Source organism: Macaca thibetana, chromosome 16 (assembly GCF_024542745.1).
Source record: "Macaca thibetana thibetana isolate TM-01 chromosome 16, ASM2454274v1, whole genome shotgun sequence".
Lineage (NCBI taxonomy): Eukaryota > Metazoa > Chordata > Mammalia > Primates > Cercopithecidae > Macaca > Macaca thibetana.
The window spans coordinates 29,314,181-29,329,738 of NC_065593.1; the positions used below are offsets into that span (position 1 = coordinate 29,314,181).

General features: G+C 54.3%; 1 protein-coding gene across 1 annotated transcript in view; it reads left to right on the forward strand.

The window, feature by feature from the left end:
• Window positions 1-7,876, forward strand: part of TMEM132E (transmembrane protein 132E) — a 59,477-nt gene extending 51,601 nt beyond the window's left edge. Inside the window, exons 6-9 of the mRNA XM_050762512.1 lie at window positions 1,269-1,474; window positions 3,360-3,648; window positions 4,569-4,760; window positions 5,737-7,876. Coding sequence (XP_050618469.1) covers window positions 1,269-1,474; window positions 3,360-3,648; window positions 4,569-4,760; window positions 5,737-6,792 — 1,743 coding nt within the window. The 3' untranslated portion in view covers window positions 6,793-7,876. The remainder of the gene's footprint in view (window positions 1-1,268; window positions 1,475-3,359; window positions 3,649-4,568; window positions 4,761-5,736) is intronic.
• Window positions 7,877-15,558: the final 7,682 nt, after the last annotated feature.

Consider the following 15,558-nt stretch of genomic DNA (forward strand, 5'->3'; position numbering starts at 1 on the left):
ACTCCCCCACCCCAGCTCCAGAGCAGAACCAAGGAGAATTAGAGAAGATGTTAAATGAAATTGGTTACAAATCTCGATGAAATATACTCAGGTCTTATGGAGTCTGCCACATTGTAAGTGGAATTTACAGGTCTGCAGTTGGAATTCTTTGCCTTCCGAGGTGGGAAATGAGCATTTCTGGCAGGGCTGCTGTCCCATCCCTCCACCCACCCCTCTGAGATGATGATGGGAGCTGGCAGGGTTTGGCATGCCCCAGGGGCTCATCTCCATGGATAAGCCATAGTCCCAACGCCCCTGGGTCCTTCCAGAGCCTTCAGGGCATCATCAACCCACCAGCTGAATGATAGACCTGCTCCCAAACTCAAGACCATGTATCCATGGACGTGCGCCAGCATGAGCACCTAGATGCATGTACACACAGCATCCGTTCTGGGCTGCCAGGTGTGTGCGTGGGCATATTTAACACACAGAGCCATCTGCATTTGCCCTAAAGTACTGGCAGTGACACCTCTGTGAGTGGGCACAGGTATCCACCAAGATGTATTCAGCAGGCGTGTGGTTTCCATCCAGGGAACCTCTAGGAATGCAAGTTGGTATCCAGGTGGGCAGGCATTTACAACAGCCACATTCGTTGGTGGCAGCCATCCACCCATCTATGCCTGGGGTTCTCTGGTCCTGAGTTTTCCTCTCCCATTCCCTCATCTCCACACCTGGTTAAGCAGCCCCCCTCACCAGAAATCAACTACCTGCCCATTCTCCTGGGGCAACCATGCCAGAGAGGCTGTGGAGGACATGGGCCTGCCCCTCATCCCCATCCCCTCCACCTCAATGTCCTCCCTTCCCAGTTAAGTGCCCATGTCCTTTTCTGCACCATAGAGGACTCTACCTGCCAGACCCCTGGATCCAGAGCCCCGCCAGTCCTGCTAGGGGAGGGGAGCCAGCCCTGAGAGGCCCTCACCCTGGAGCCTCCTCCAAAGTGTGGCTCTGGCAGATCAGGAACAGCCCCTGAAAAGCATTTGCATGTTGGCTCCTTACTAAGGAACAAAAGCCTTCCCCAGTGGGCACCAAGAGGTGATCTCGAGAAAGAGCAAAAGCAGTGATGGAAGCCGGGACTCCCAGAGGAGTCAATGCCTCCTTCCACTGGCCGCCTCTCCTTCAGCCTCCTAGGACTTTCCCTCCAGCCCTGCTTGTCAGACTGAAGTTCCCTGCATTGCCTCACAGGAAGACCTGTACGGCAAGACGTGCCAACTGTTCCTCCCTTCCCCCAGGTTTCCAGCAGCTGCGACTACGTGTTTGTGAGCGGAAAAGAGTCTCGAGGGTCCATGAACGCCAGGGTCACCTTCCGCTACGACGTTCTCAATGCCCCCCTGGAAATGACGGTCTGGGTACCCAAGCTGCCCTTGCACATTGAGCTCTCAGATGCCCGCCTCAGCCAAGTGAAGGGCTGGAGGGTACCCATCCTCCCCGACCGGAGGTACAGCCCCTCTCCTATGGCAGATACTTGGGATACTCATGGGTGGATACAACCTCGGCCAACAGTCTGACCTGCATATGGATATAAGGCCCTTGGTATACATAGTCTGTCGGTTGGTTGTGCAGTTAACAAACTTTCATTGACCAGCTACTGTGAGCTAGGCACTGGCAAGTGTTTGAGATGGGGTGACTGTGACCAGTGCCTGACCATGCCAGTCTCTCAGTCCAGCAGGGGAGGAAGGCATGTGCGTACCACAGAACATGGTGATGGGTGGGAAGCCCTGTATGCAGGGAATCAAGTGGCACAAGGAGAGGACCGCTTCTTCCTCCAGGAGAAGTCAAGGCAGGCTTCCTGGAAGAGACAACTCTTGAGCTAAGTCTTAAAGAATGAACTGAAAGGAGTTGGCTGGGGAGACAGGTTAAGAGACTGTCTGCAGTCAGGCAGACAAAATGGAGCAGACACAGCTATACGCGTGTGCCCCAGCCTGGGCACATCAAGGACACACTAGTGAGTGCATGAGTGCAGGCACACTGTGACTCATACCCAGGCTCCCTTGTGGGCTTGTAAGCTCAGGCACCTGGGTGCCCATATGTGGGGCATATACGTGTGTACTCACCGCATTCCAATCACCCACTCAGCTGCTGGAGAGAAAAGCCCAGCAGGGAAGAGAAGAGAGGAAAGTGACAGGCAGCTAAGAGCAGGAGGTGGGCGGGGCTGGAGAGAGAAGCAGGTGGTGAGAGAAACAGGCAGCCAAGTGAGAAATGGGCTGAGTTCAACTCAGAGAGGTTTGGAAGAGCACTGTGGCATAGACCAGTGCCTCTCAAACTTTAATGTGTACATGAATCACCTGGGGATCGGGGTAAAATGCAGATTCTGACTGGGCAGGTCTGGGGTAAAGCCTGTAATTCTGCATTTCTCACCAGCTCCTGAGTGATAGCGATACTGCTTTGAGTAGCAGTGGACTCTGAAGCCAGACAGCCTGGTTTAAGTCCTGCCTCTGCTATCTACTAGCTGTGTAAACTTGGGCTACTTATGTAACCGCTCTGTGCTTCCATCTCCATATCTGTAAAATGGGCACAATAACACCTGCCTCATAGGATTTTTGTGAGGAATAAATTAATTAACCCAGGTAAAAGAACTCTCGGTGTAAATGAATATTCTAGTTGCTTGATCCTCCAGTACACCAACAAAGCACTAGCTACAGAGAGAAACACTTGGCTTTATCACCAAAGCACACCTTCCTGGCAGTAAACCTCTCAATTTTAGCATTTTTTTTTTTTTGCAATGTGCACAGGCTGAGAATTTCCCAAATCATCAAGTCCAGGTTCCCTTTTGCTTAACAGTTTATCTATGTGTCTCTCTCCTCTCACATTTGACTAAAAGCAGCTAAAGGAAACCAGGCCACAATTTCCACACCTTGCTTGGAAATCTTCTCAGTTAAATGTCCGAGTTCATCACCTACGGGTTCTGCTTAGCTTCCTCACAACCGCAGAACACAATTCAGCTAAGATTTCTGGCATTCTATAAAAAGGATCACATTTGCTCCAGGTTAGAGCTTAAAACAGTGCCAGGCGCAAACTTAGTACTGAAGAAGAGGCAGCAGTTGCTGTTAGGATTTGACACCAGCTATTCTCAGGCTTGGCTTAAGCCAAGAGGAGGCAAATAGGAACAGGAGGTAGGGTCGAGAAGGTACTTTTCTAGGAGAGAAAAGACTGGGACTCCTGGCTCCAAACTTAGAGATGAAAGGCATGAACCAGAGAGGAGGCTTGCTTTTGCAGAGCTTCTGGGAAGCTGGGAGGACCCAACAGGGCAAGGGTGAGGGGTGTGAACTGTGCAGGTGAGAGTCCAGGTTAGAAGCCTTCAGCATGGCATGTCCCCACCCCAGGTCAGTCCGGGAAAGCGAGGACGAGGACGAGGAAGAGGAGGAGCGGCGGCAGAGTGCAAGCCGGGGCTGCACCCTGCAGTACCAGCATGCCACCCTGCAGGTCTTCACCCAGTTCCACACGACATCATCCGAGGGCACCGACCAGGTGGTCACCATGCTAGGCCCGGACTGGCTGGTGGAGGTCACTGACCTAGTCAGTGACTTCATGCGGGTGGGCGACCCCCGAGTGGCACACATGGTGGACAGCAGCACACTGGCAGGGCTGGAGCCAGGCACCACCCCCTTTAAGGTAGGTATGGGCTCTGTCCCCACAAAAAGGGGCAGTGTTGGGAGCCTTATTTACCTGTGGGTGCAGAACTCAGATTTTCCCAACCCCAACTGGCCCCCAGAACACTCTTCCCTGCCTGCCCCTTGTCTGAAATTCCAAGGTCAAGCTCCCTTAGCTTCATCCTGGTAAAAGTTCTCACTCCAAGCTGTATCAACCTTTATCAATCCTCAGTGTGGGTGACTCAAGCAGACCCCTCCCTGAGAGCAGAGGGGGAGCAGGTGAGAGTCAGCCAGGCTGGAGTCCAGGAAGGTGCGTTTGGTGATCTAGGAACTGAACTTTGACCTTTCCTGACTTGTTTCAACCCTGACAATTGGGTGTCTGGATAGAAATCATCTACCTAAGAAACTATTGTGACCTGTAGGCTAGAATCTGCCTGCAGACATATCTTCTTTGTAAAACAATTGATCCAACGTGTTTTCAATTGGGAGATTTCTCATTTAAAAAATACATATAGATTCTGGTTTCACAAAAAATGAATCTGGCAACAATCAGCTGAAGCCGGTATTGGTGCCTCCTATACGTGAGAATGAGTTCCCTCATTTTCCACAGTCCTCACCACTCCCTTTTGTCTCTCTGACATTGAGGTTGCACATCAATTGCTGCTTATCACTGTGTGTGGGTTGTTGTTTTCCTTAGAATTGGCCCACCTCTCTCATTTGTGTTCTTGCCTGACTCCTATGAGCCCCTAACACTCTCATGACCTCTGGACACTGGTTCCTGGTTGCAGACCTGAGCCAGAGCTGCAAAGTCCTGCCTCCCAGCCTGCCTCACCCTTCAGGCCCCTCTTGCAGCAGTGCTGGGATTTCTCCCTAGCTGGGGATCTTGGGCAGGGGGGTTGCGCTTTCCTAGCTCTCTCCCATCCCAGTCCCGCTCTGCCTCAGGTGGTGTCTCCGCTGACGGAGGCTGTGCTCGGGGAGACGCTGCTGACAGTGACGGAGGAGAAGGTCAGCATCACACAGCTTCAGGCCCAGGTGGTGGCCAGCCTGGCCCTCTCCCTGCGGCCCAGCCCTGGGAGCAGCCACACCATCCTAGCCACCACAGCTGCCCAGCAGACCCTGAGCTTCCTCAAGCAGGTAACTGGCTGCTTGTCCCACCAGCCAGGGATTTGGTGGTACGGAAGGAGGACCTGGGGACTCTGCTTTGCCCTAGCACCAAAAGTCCCCAAATTAGGACTTTAGAAAACAGAGGATCTCTGCCCTCCATGCCCTGCACACCTGCCCACCCCATGGCCACAGCATCTACATGGGAGGTCAGAACAAGGTCTCGCTTGCTGCTCTTGCCACCTGAGATGTTCCCTCTGAGGGTCTCCCTCCTGGATTCACAGAGGGCTGTCACCTCCACATCACCCCCAGGAAGTACCCTCACTTATCTCTGAAGCCCCAATTATACACCATGGGCATAGCCACAGGACAAAAGTGGAAAGGTGACAGATGGGAGTCCTGGGGAGTGAGGAGGTGACAGGTGTGAGTCCTGGGGAGTGAGGAGGTGAGCATCAAGTGCTGAGCCCAGAGTCAGGACACAGGGGTCCTCTGTCCCTAACTCATACCATCACCCCAAGCCAATCACTTCTCTCTGAACCCTACTTCCTCATCTGGAGCAAGGGCAATTCTCAGAAGGTTTTAGCCAACAGGCAGAAGTGGGGAGTGGGTGTGTATTCTCAACAGCTTGTTGTCTGACGGGGGCAAACCCAAGGTCAGGCATGGAGATACGGAGCTATTCCAGCAGCAGAAGGGACTTGAATTAGACCCAAGGCAAAACTTACCTTCCGCTTATCCAGGGGAGACGGGTGAAGTGGACAACGGCATCCTCAGAGCGTTATGAGCCTGGATGCCATGGTCAGGGATTTAGCCTCCCCACACCCTGTAAGGGGGACTCTCACTTGAGCAATAGTTCTTAGTGCCTGCCACAGTCCAGGCACAGTTCCAGTGCTGAGAATACAGCAGGGAGCCAGAGACCTGTGGTCCTCGCCCCTACAGAGCCCAGGATCTAGCAGGAAGCCAGCTAAACAAGCTCTTTGACTCCTGACCCCTCCTTCTCCTCCTCCTCCAGGAAGCTCTACTGAGCCTCTGGCTCTCCTACAGTGATGGCACCACAGCCCCACTCTCCCTCTACAGTCCCCGAGACTACGGACTGCTAGTGAGCAGCCTGGATGAGCGTGTGGCCACTGTGACCCAGGACCGGGCCTTCCCTCTGGTAGTGGCTGAGGCCGAGGGGGCAGGGGAGCTGCTCCGCGCAGAGCTAACCATCGCTGAGAGTTGCCAGAAAACCAGACGCAAGAGTGTGCTGGCCACGACCCCTGTGGGCCTGCGGGTGCACTTTGGGAGGGACGAGGAGGACCCCACTTATGACTACCCGGGCCCCAGCCAACCAGGGCCTGGCGGGGGCGAGGACGAGGCCCGGGGAGCCGGCCCGCCAGGCTCTGCGCTACCCGCACCGGAGGCCCCAGGCCCGGGCACCGCCAGCCCCGTCGTGCCACCCACAGAAGACTTCCTGCCGCTGCCCACCGGCTTCCTGCAGATGCCACGGGGTCTGACCGACCTGGAGATTGGCATGTACGCGCTGCTGGGCGTCTTTTGCCTCGCCATCCTCGTCTTCCTCATCAACTGCATCGTTTTCGTGCTGCGCTACCGGCACAAGCGCATCCCGCCCGAAGGCCAGACCAGCATGGACCACTCTCACCACTGGGTGTTCCTGGGCAACGGGCAGCCGCTGCGAGTGCAAGGGGAGCTCTCGCCGCCGGCAGGCAACCCGCTGGAAACCGTGCCCGCCTGCTGCCACGGCGACCACCACAGCAGCGGCAGCTCTCAGACCAGCGTCCAGAGCCAGGTGCACGGCCGGGGCGACGGCTCCTCGGGCGGCTCAGCCCGGGACCAAGCCGAGGACCCCGCCAGCTCGCCCACCTCCAAGCGCAAGCGGGTGAAGTTCACCACCTTCACCACGCTGCCGTCAGAAGAGCTGGCCTATGACTCGGTGCCCGCCGGCGAAGAGGACGAGGAGGAGGAAGAGGACCTGGGTTGGGGCTGCCCGGATGTGGCGGGCACCACGCGGCCCACTGCACCCCCGGACCTGCACAATTACATGCGCAGAATCAAAGAGATTGCATAGAGGCGCCAACCGGAGTAGCAGGGACTCCCCCATCGGGGTCAGCTCGGGGTAGGACACAGCCGGGACCCCCGGTTCACACGGACTCTGGGCGGCTGAATTGATTTTGTACTCCCTGCCCCTGCAGCTTGACTCGGTGCGGGTCCGGCCGCCTCAGTGTCTGGGTCTTCCCTCGCCTCACACCGTTACCCTCTTCTGCCCCCTGCAGGTGGAGGGCTCTTCCTCCAGTGGCTCGCAAGGAGGAAAGCAAGCCCAGCCTCTGTTCTACCCTTTCCAAATCTCCTCCCATCTTAAGCAACTCCCTGCCCCAAGAGTGAGGCAAGGAGGTCTAGCTTGGGGTCACGTGGGCCCACGCTGTGTCCCGGCCCCGCCTCCCGTCCCCCCTGTCGTCCCCCTGTGCAGGGGGTTCTGTGGGGGTCTTGTGTCACAGGCTGCACAAAGACTTTCCTCAAACTAATATTCAGGGATTTCTGTCCTGCAGGGTGGGGAGGTGGCGGCTGCCTGCCCTGCCAAGGATCTTGCTGTGGATGAAATATCTGGGGGCTAGGGGGACAGCTGTAGCATCTGCTGGCATTCGCGTGCCTCCCAGGACCTGGGAGCTGACTCTATAGAGAGGTCTGGGTGCCAAGCCAGGCACCTTCCTGAGTTCTCAGGACTCCCACCCCGGCCCCAAGGGCTTTAGGCAGGGACCTAAAGGGGAAAGAGTCCTGGATCCATCTCTAGCCAAATCACACCCCAGAGCCAGAGGCCTGGGGACCTCCTTGCCTTCCCCTTCCCCTACAGCAAGGTCAACACTACTACGCCTTAGCCACCTCTCACCCTGCTGACCGCGCCTTCCCTCTGCAGCACAGGGCAGGCAGCCACCTATCCCCCACAAGACAGAACCCAGGAGGGGAGTAGAGGGCACCGGGGAATGCTGTGAGGGACTTTAGGGTGAGCAAACGCAGAAGGGAGCCAGTGTCGCCCCAACCCCATCCCACAGCCATTTTTCTCTCGGGTTCTACCCACCACTGTGTCGGATTTTTCTTAAATAAATGGAAGTGGTCAGACTGGAGGTGGGGGCAGCAGCTCCCATGAACAAACAGTACACGGTGGCTGGCTCTGTATCTTCCTTGTGTGCATGGGCAAACACACACACACACACAAACAAGTCCACACATGCATGCACACACACTCGCACACTGTGGGCACACTACATGACATGAGACCAAAACTCGGCTAGACCAGGCTGTGGTCCTGCTCTTCCTCCCCCAACATGCAGGTCCCTTAAGACCCTCTGGTGTTTGGGGATGCCCAGGTCATGGGATGAAGAATCCGCTGACCCACAAATGTGCCCTTATAAAGAGGTGCCTCCTCTAAGGCTCTGTCCTGATTGGCTCAGGGGAGGGAAGGGCAGGCCTCGGAACTGCAGAGAAAGATCTTCTGGGGGGGCACAGAAAAATAAGGAGAGAGGTGAGAGGGTTGGTGTGCCCACCTGAGTTACTCCAGCTTCCTTCACTGCCCACCTCTGAGGTGGCCCTTCCTGTAACCACCTCTCCTCCCTTCTCTCCCCCTTGGGGTTGATGGAGAAAGCCTGGGGATCTACATGTTAGAAACCAGACAGGAGAGAGCACATGCGTGTTGGGGTGCCCCTCCCCACCAGTGGGCCATGGGCTAGCTGCATCTCATGCCACACTTGACCCGTGAGTGTGCATGCAGCCCCTCACGAGGCCCTGGGAGCCCACACCCCAGCACAGGCAGCAACCTAGGAGGCACAGGAGCTCAGGCGTGAGTAGGGCAGGAACTCAGCCAAGGCTACCTGGCCAGCATCCAGTGCCCATAGACAGGTGGCTCTGGCAGTCACTTTTGGAAAGGAAAGGAACAGTAACCAGCATGTGTCCCAGAAGCAGCCAGCAGCAGAACTGGGGCTACACTGGCACCTGCCCAGACATGCTGTTGCTCACTATGGAAGGAAGCCTGGCCTCCCACAATCATCTGCTCAGCTGATGGTGCAGCCCAGGGTGGTTGTGAGGATTAAATTGGATCATGTATGAAGAGCACTCTGCACAGCTCCCACAGACAGCATGCCTAGTACAGACAGCTGTGCATAGAGGGTATCAATGAACGGACTTCGCCACAACCAGGTCTTAATTCTCAGGCAAGGCATAGGTCTGAAAGGAAGACTAGAGACTGACCAGCTGTGCCCAAGATACGTTTGGCAACAAAGAAAGGGTGCAGCTCTGCAGCAAGTAAGGAGCTAACAGAAAGCTGAGCCTAAAGCAGAACCACAGGGGAGCCTGGCAGGGGGCTCGCCTTGAGTTCCCAGAACAACAGATATCTGCCATTCAAACATTGCCCTGACTACATGCTCCTGGAGGGGCATGGGGGTCTCAGTCATTTTTTAACCCCCTTGTGCTTAACCTGGTGCCTGGAATCAGCAAGTGCTCGACAAATGATTGCCTACCAAATTAAGTCCAAATGCAAACTCTAAATGGTTTTCACATTATTCCATATTGAGGGATTTGCTCACTCTACCACCTTACTTGAGGTTCATCACCTCATTCCCTTGGAGTTCTTATAAGAGGTGAGGAGGGCAGGGATGTGAGTCGAGGAAGAATACACTAGGTTGGGGATGTGTGCCAGGTGGGGTAGATTGCTGGTGTGAAACTTGGAACATGGAGCCATTTGTTTCCTCAATGCATTAAGCTCCTATGCCCTGGACCCTGATGGGGAGTCTGGGAAGCAAAACTGGATCTGTCCTCAAGGAACCCCCAAGCCCATAGGGAAGATGGACAAGTCAGCTGCCCACTGTCGTCTGGGATGATGACAGACCTTTACCCTAGGTTGACAGGGCACAAAGGAGGACAGGAGAAGACAACCGAAGCTGAGTTTGCTGAGGACAAGGCCAGGGACAGTCCGGTAAGGAGGACAGAGGCTACAGACTCCACACCCTGTGTTTTGCTGCCTGACTTTGCACTTGCTTTCCCTATGCCTGGAACACGAGTCCCTGGTGGGAGGGGAAGCACAGAAAACACACATGCAAAGGTGCGGAGGCCAGAGAGGGTGATGGGTCCAGCAAGGACAGGAATCAGGCTCAGACTTGAGGTTCTGCTCTTGTGAAGGAAGGAAGGATGGAGGGGAAAGGGGACCCGTTAAGAGGATGCTGCAGCAGAAAGCATGAGGCCCTGCGCCAGAGCAGTAGGTACAGAGAGCTGGGAGCAAACTGATATTCGGCTGCAGAATTCGCCAACTGTACATCCCACACGGGGACGATGAGGAGGAGACATGAGCTGCTTGGCTGCAGACATCTCTTTCCCAGATAAACTTCGGACACCAGGCCACCCCAAGCAGGAAAGTGGAATGCTGTTTGCAGGCACCAAGGGTTTCACAAACAGGGAGACGAGGACCTAGAGAGGAGAAGCAGTTGGCTCAAAGGCACACAACAAACTCGGAACAGAGCCAGAGCTATGCCTACTGCCCTGTCCTGTAATTTGTGTCCCTCTCTCCTCATCCCTCACCCCCTGTCCAAATGGGAGAATTCAGAAGCAATTGCAAAAAACGTCAACTCCTGACCCTCATGGAGTTCAAGCGGGAGCCGGCTTGGTGGGAATGCAGCAGGACATTAAGTTAACAGCCCCTCTGGAATGGCCTCAGTCCTTGCACTCCTCTTTAAAAATTTGTCTTCAACCCCGAAAACGAATCGAGGGACCTTGTAAAGAATAGTTATTGACAGAGAGTTGCTTAGGGAGCACCAGGGAGCCAGGCCCATGAATCAGATCACTAGCAAAATGAGATTTCTCAGACAGCCAGGGCTGGCGAAGGCAGACCGGGAGATTTGGAGGAACTGCCCGGAGCCCACCCTGCCGCAGCCCCAGCCCCACGCTGCCCGCTGTCCTCTCCACATCAGCCCTGGACGCTCCTCCATGCCTGTCTTTAACAAACACTAACTTCAGCCCAGTGTGCTCCCCTTAAGAGAAGGCTTCAGGGGGTGGGGAGTGGGGGGTGTGTTTGGAGCCCAGTTGAGAAAATGGAAAACACAGTAAGTAGGCTAGAGAAGGAAACTCTCGTCTGAAGGGGCAAAACGTTGTAAGATACGTTGGAAGGGACTTGTGGGGTCTGACAGTGCATTTGCCATGTGACCTTTAGCCAATATGTCACCATTTCTGAGCCCTGGTGTCCCCATACATAAAAACATGGGAATCACTGCTTCTAGGCAGTGTCTACTGGCCTCCCTGAAGAGGCCCTGCTATTTCAACACTTGTATTTCTTTTTCTCTCTTTTTTTATTTTTCCATTTATTTATGTATTTATTTAGAGACAGAGTCTTGCTCTGTCACCCAGGTTGGAGTATAGTGGCACAATCACAGCTTGCTGCAGCCTGGACATCCTGGGCTCAGGCGATCCTCCTGCCTTAGCCTCCTGAGTAGCTGGGACTAGAAGTGTGCACCACCACTCCCAGCTACATTTTTATTTTTTATATTTTGTAGAGGTGGGGTCTTACTGTGTTAACCAGGTTGGTCTTGAGCTCCTAGCTTCAAGCAATCCTCCTGCCTCCCCCTCCCAAAGTGCTGGGATTGTGGGAGTGAGCCACCATGACTGGCAACACTTGTATTTCTAATAAGAGTCATGGAAGATAGGAATTATGGCCATTTTATAGATAAGGAGGCAAGCACACAAAGAGGGCAAGTAACTTGCCTTCAGCTTAGAAGTGACCTGGTGGGCAGCTCCAAACCTACCTGCTTTCTGCTACATCCTGAGGCAACTGATGATGTTGGAAAGTGAAGGGAATGAGGTTGGAGAGATTTTTAAGTGGGAGAAGAAGAGGGAAGGGTCTCTAAGGATTTGATGTGCTCAGTAGTGGGGTCAAGGCTGTGGGACCCCCATTTAAGTCACAGATTGGGGATAGTGTTGGGGCAGATGGAAGACTGTGAATATGCCATAGATGCTTGGCCTCTGCCATTGCTGGAGTAACCACACTCCCTCCTCCACTGGGAACTCCATCCCTAGCTGACTATCACAGCAGACAACCATCAGCTTCTGAAAGCAGAGAACCAGCAGAACTTCCTGAGCAAGGCACTGAGCTGAGCTTCTTCGGAGAGCTGGTGGCACAAGTGGAGATGCCTCATGTAGGGAGATGGTCATAAGCCAGCACCTGCCCTTTCCCTTGAGATACTGGCTGTTCCTTCAGCCTCTTGGGCTAAACAAGAGAAACTGGGAAGTGGAAGCCATCCCCTATGGCCCTCATCCTTGCCACATCAGCTCAGTGAATGTTATTATACCCTTGCCATAGATCTGACAGAGTGGCAAGCACAGAGGAAGCAGGAGTATTAAATAACCGCTGGCATTCACTGAGAGCTCATTACATACTAACCACTGTAGAGCTGTCATTTTATTGACTCCCCACAATAACCAAGTAAGATAGGTATTATTATTATACCCATTTTACAGATGATAAAATTGAGGCTCAGAGAAGTTACATAACTTGTCTCATGCCACCCAGCAAATAAATATCAGAGGCAGGATTCATTATAATAGTCCCAAGTTCTACGGTCTCCCTGCTGCTCCACACTGCCCTCCTCAGTGGAGCCTGGCAGTTCAGATAATCATTCTGATGCAGTGGCCAGAGTGCTAGACTGGATTACAGGGGCTTAGTGGGGTTCTCACTCTGGCATTGACTGGTCATGTGGCCATGAGCCTGGTACCACCCACATCTGGAGCAAGCCAAGACCCTCAACAAGAGGCCAGGAGCCAGATGGTCCCTCCAGTGCTGTCCCTTCAGTCTTGATGGTTCTTGGGCCTTATGGTATGAAGCCTGGCACACCCAGACCTGCCAGTTCACACCCTCCCTTCACCCATCCCGTTGGACAGTTGTTGTGTGGTGGGAGGTGGCAGAAGTGGGCAGTAACAAGTGTCAGGGGTCCCCAGCTGTCCTCCAAGCTTTGCCAGCTCTGCCATCCTCTATTTGGTGCTGCCATGGGCGGGTGCTCCTGTGGGTTTGGGGTTTGCTGTGTTGGAGGAGGCTGGGCATTGTGAAGGAAAAAGGGAGGATGTGAATGGTAACTACCCCTTTGCTGTGTGTGCCAGAATGACAGTGAGTCTCAGGGTTAAGACAGAGCTGGAAAGTTCAAGTCGTCTATCCTCTGCCCACAAGGAGTGCTCAGGCAAAAGAAGAGAAAAAGGATCTGTCCTACAGCAGCTCCCAGGCTAAGGGAGAAAACAAGACACTGGCCCACGAGGAATACCCAGTCTGATGGGGGAGACTAACCATACCGTGAAGAAATGATGTCATCATTCAGGGAAATATACAAATAAGTGCAAAGTAACCTATGCATGTAATTTGAGAAGAGGAAATGGAGCAAATGCAGAAGCCAGGCAGTTCATCAGAGAGGTAGCCCGGAGAAGGGTAGAAATGGTGTGAGGAGAGGTACTAGAATGGGCCCACCAGATGGCTGGGATGTCCAAAACAAGCTGAGGATTAGGAGCGGGGATGGATTTAGCCTGGCTGGAGGGCTGGAGTCTTGGGGGCTTGGCTGAGAGGAGGGGTGGGTGTAGGGAGGCAGAGGAGGTGACCCTCCCTCACATCTCAGAGCCTGGAGCAGCCCTGGGCACCTCCAGTCACAGTGTGTATTTCCTGGGTCTCTGCCCTCCTGTGAGATGGATCTGGACTAAATGTTCTCTGAGTGTCTTCGCCATTCAGGGCCCAACCCTAACTTGTCTGCAAAGCAGATTCAAGTATCACCATCACTGGTGTCTAACAGCCCTCCCTGGTCACTGAGCAGGGCTGGAGCACAGAGTGGGCCTCAGCCCCCTGTGTTAATCCCAGCTCTGGAGCAGGAGGCAGACAGCTGCAGAGTCCCCTGAGGATGAGACCAGCAGAATTTGAGCCTCGTCTGTGCCATTGCCTTCTTGTGTGACCTGAGGCAGCCCCTGCAGCCCTCTTCGGGCCCCACTGTGGGGCTGGAAGGCCTCTTTCCCTCTGGACCTTCTGCAGTTCTAGAATGGCTTCCTTTCTCCTCCATCACAAACATTTCCAACAGCCCTCCTGTGGTTCCCATGGGACAGGGGCACTGGGGCTGCTTCCATAGCTTCTGCAAGCTGCGAGGTGTGCGAAGCTGCCAGCGAGGAGAGTTGACAGGGAACAAAGGAAAAGTGGGCATGTCCTGGGAGCCAGCCTCCATGGCCTCATCTGTAGCAGAACTGTATGGCCCAATCCCTGCCCTGAGGGTTGACCCCACCTGACAGACCCTTCCACATCCAGACACAGAAGAGGGGAAGGGGAGAGAGGGCAGAAGGGTGTTTAGAAGGTTGAAAATGGTGGAAGGTGGCAAGGGAAGGGTTCCTCTTTCCTGCCTCTGCCCTTCTTACTACCTGCCACCTCCATCTCAATGCACTCTGCCACTCCAAGAAGCAGAGAGCCCAGCCCACACCTCCCCTGGTGGGATGCAATTCATCAACATTGACGGGAGCCTGGAAGATGTCGGGGGTGGGCCCGCCTGAGCCCACTCCCTCTACATATAGACACACTTGCCCACCAAGTCCTCCTTCCAAAGTCCCTCCCTCTCTAGGCTCAGTTCCAGAATCATCCATTGTGGGATGGCACTCTGCCAAGGAAGGGGCAGGCCCCGTGGGGTAGGAGAGCTAGAATCTTGTTAGCCTACTGAGCAGGGATCACATGTCCCAGAGATTGGGGAGAGAGGAGAGGAGGGGGAGGAAAGAATGCTCCAGCAGCTGCCGCTCCTCGAGATCTTTAGTGATGCCAGGGCCCCGGGGCGACCCTTCACCCCAGAAAACCCCACTCCCAGAAAACACAGCAAAGCATCAGCCGTACCTGGTGATAAAAGTGCAGCCCTTGTCAGGAGACAGGAAACGGGCTCTGTGGGCACTGGGCACGCAGGGCACACGCATGCACACCCACTCCCTGCATGCTCAAAGGGCACACATTGTAAAGGCACACTCTCTGAGCACTCTGCTCACACACCTGCCACACTCACAGGGTGCAGACATGCGGGCGCACATATGCACATCCACCACACATGAGCACTTGTGCATATGGATGTGCACCCTGGCTACTAGAGCCACACAGCTCTAGTGCAGTAATAACCAGGCAGCTAATGGGAAGGCGGAGTTCACAGGGGTGCTGGCCAAACCCAGGCGTGGGCCCAATGGAGAGGGGCTGGAGTGAAGACAGCAGCCCTCCAGACTCTAGTGTACCCATGGGGTCCCCGCAGAGGGGAACTGCTGCCCATCTGTGTAAATAGCCTTCAGAGGTCCTTATTGGAATAAGAGCTTCTCAGAGGGAGGGGTGACCAGGAGCATATCTACTCCATACTTAAAATAATAAATAAATAGTCTCATGGCACTCAGAAGAATAGCCATTTGCATGCAAGCCAACACTGAGTTAATGACAAAGATTCTTATCTGTTCATTAAAGCAGACTAGTGGGCACTCTATGTGAAAACACTTTGCAGTTAAAGGGACTATGTTATTAACTCATGAAATGATTTATTTGGAGCTGATGCCAGTTGAGGTGCAACCTGGAACAGAGGCCCTCATTCAGGGGTGTCCCTGGACTTCCGGGAGGAAAGGGCCAGAGATCCTGGAGAGATGTTTAAAACCCCTCCTGTGGATGGAGAGAGGTCTGTCAGAGGCTGGATGGGGCGAAAGGGCACCTCAGGTGACTCAGGTTCCATCTGGCCTGGCTGTGGAAGGCAGCAGAATAGATTTCTCTCTGAGCTTCAGTTCCCTGTCTATGAAATGGGGATAAAATAGCACCTCCCTGACAGGGTTCTTG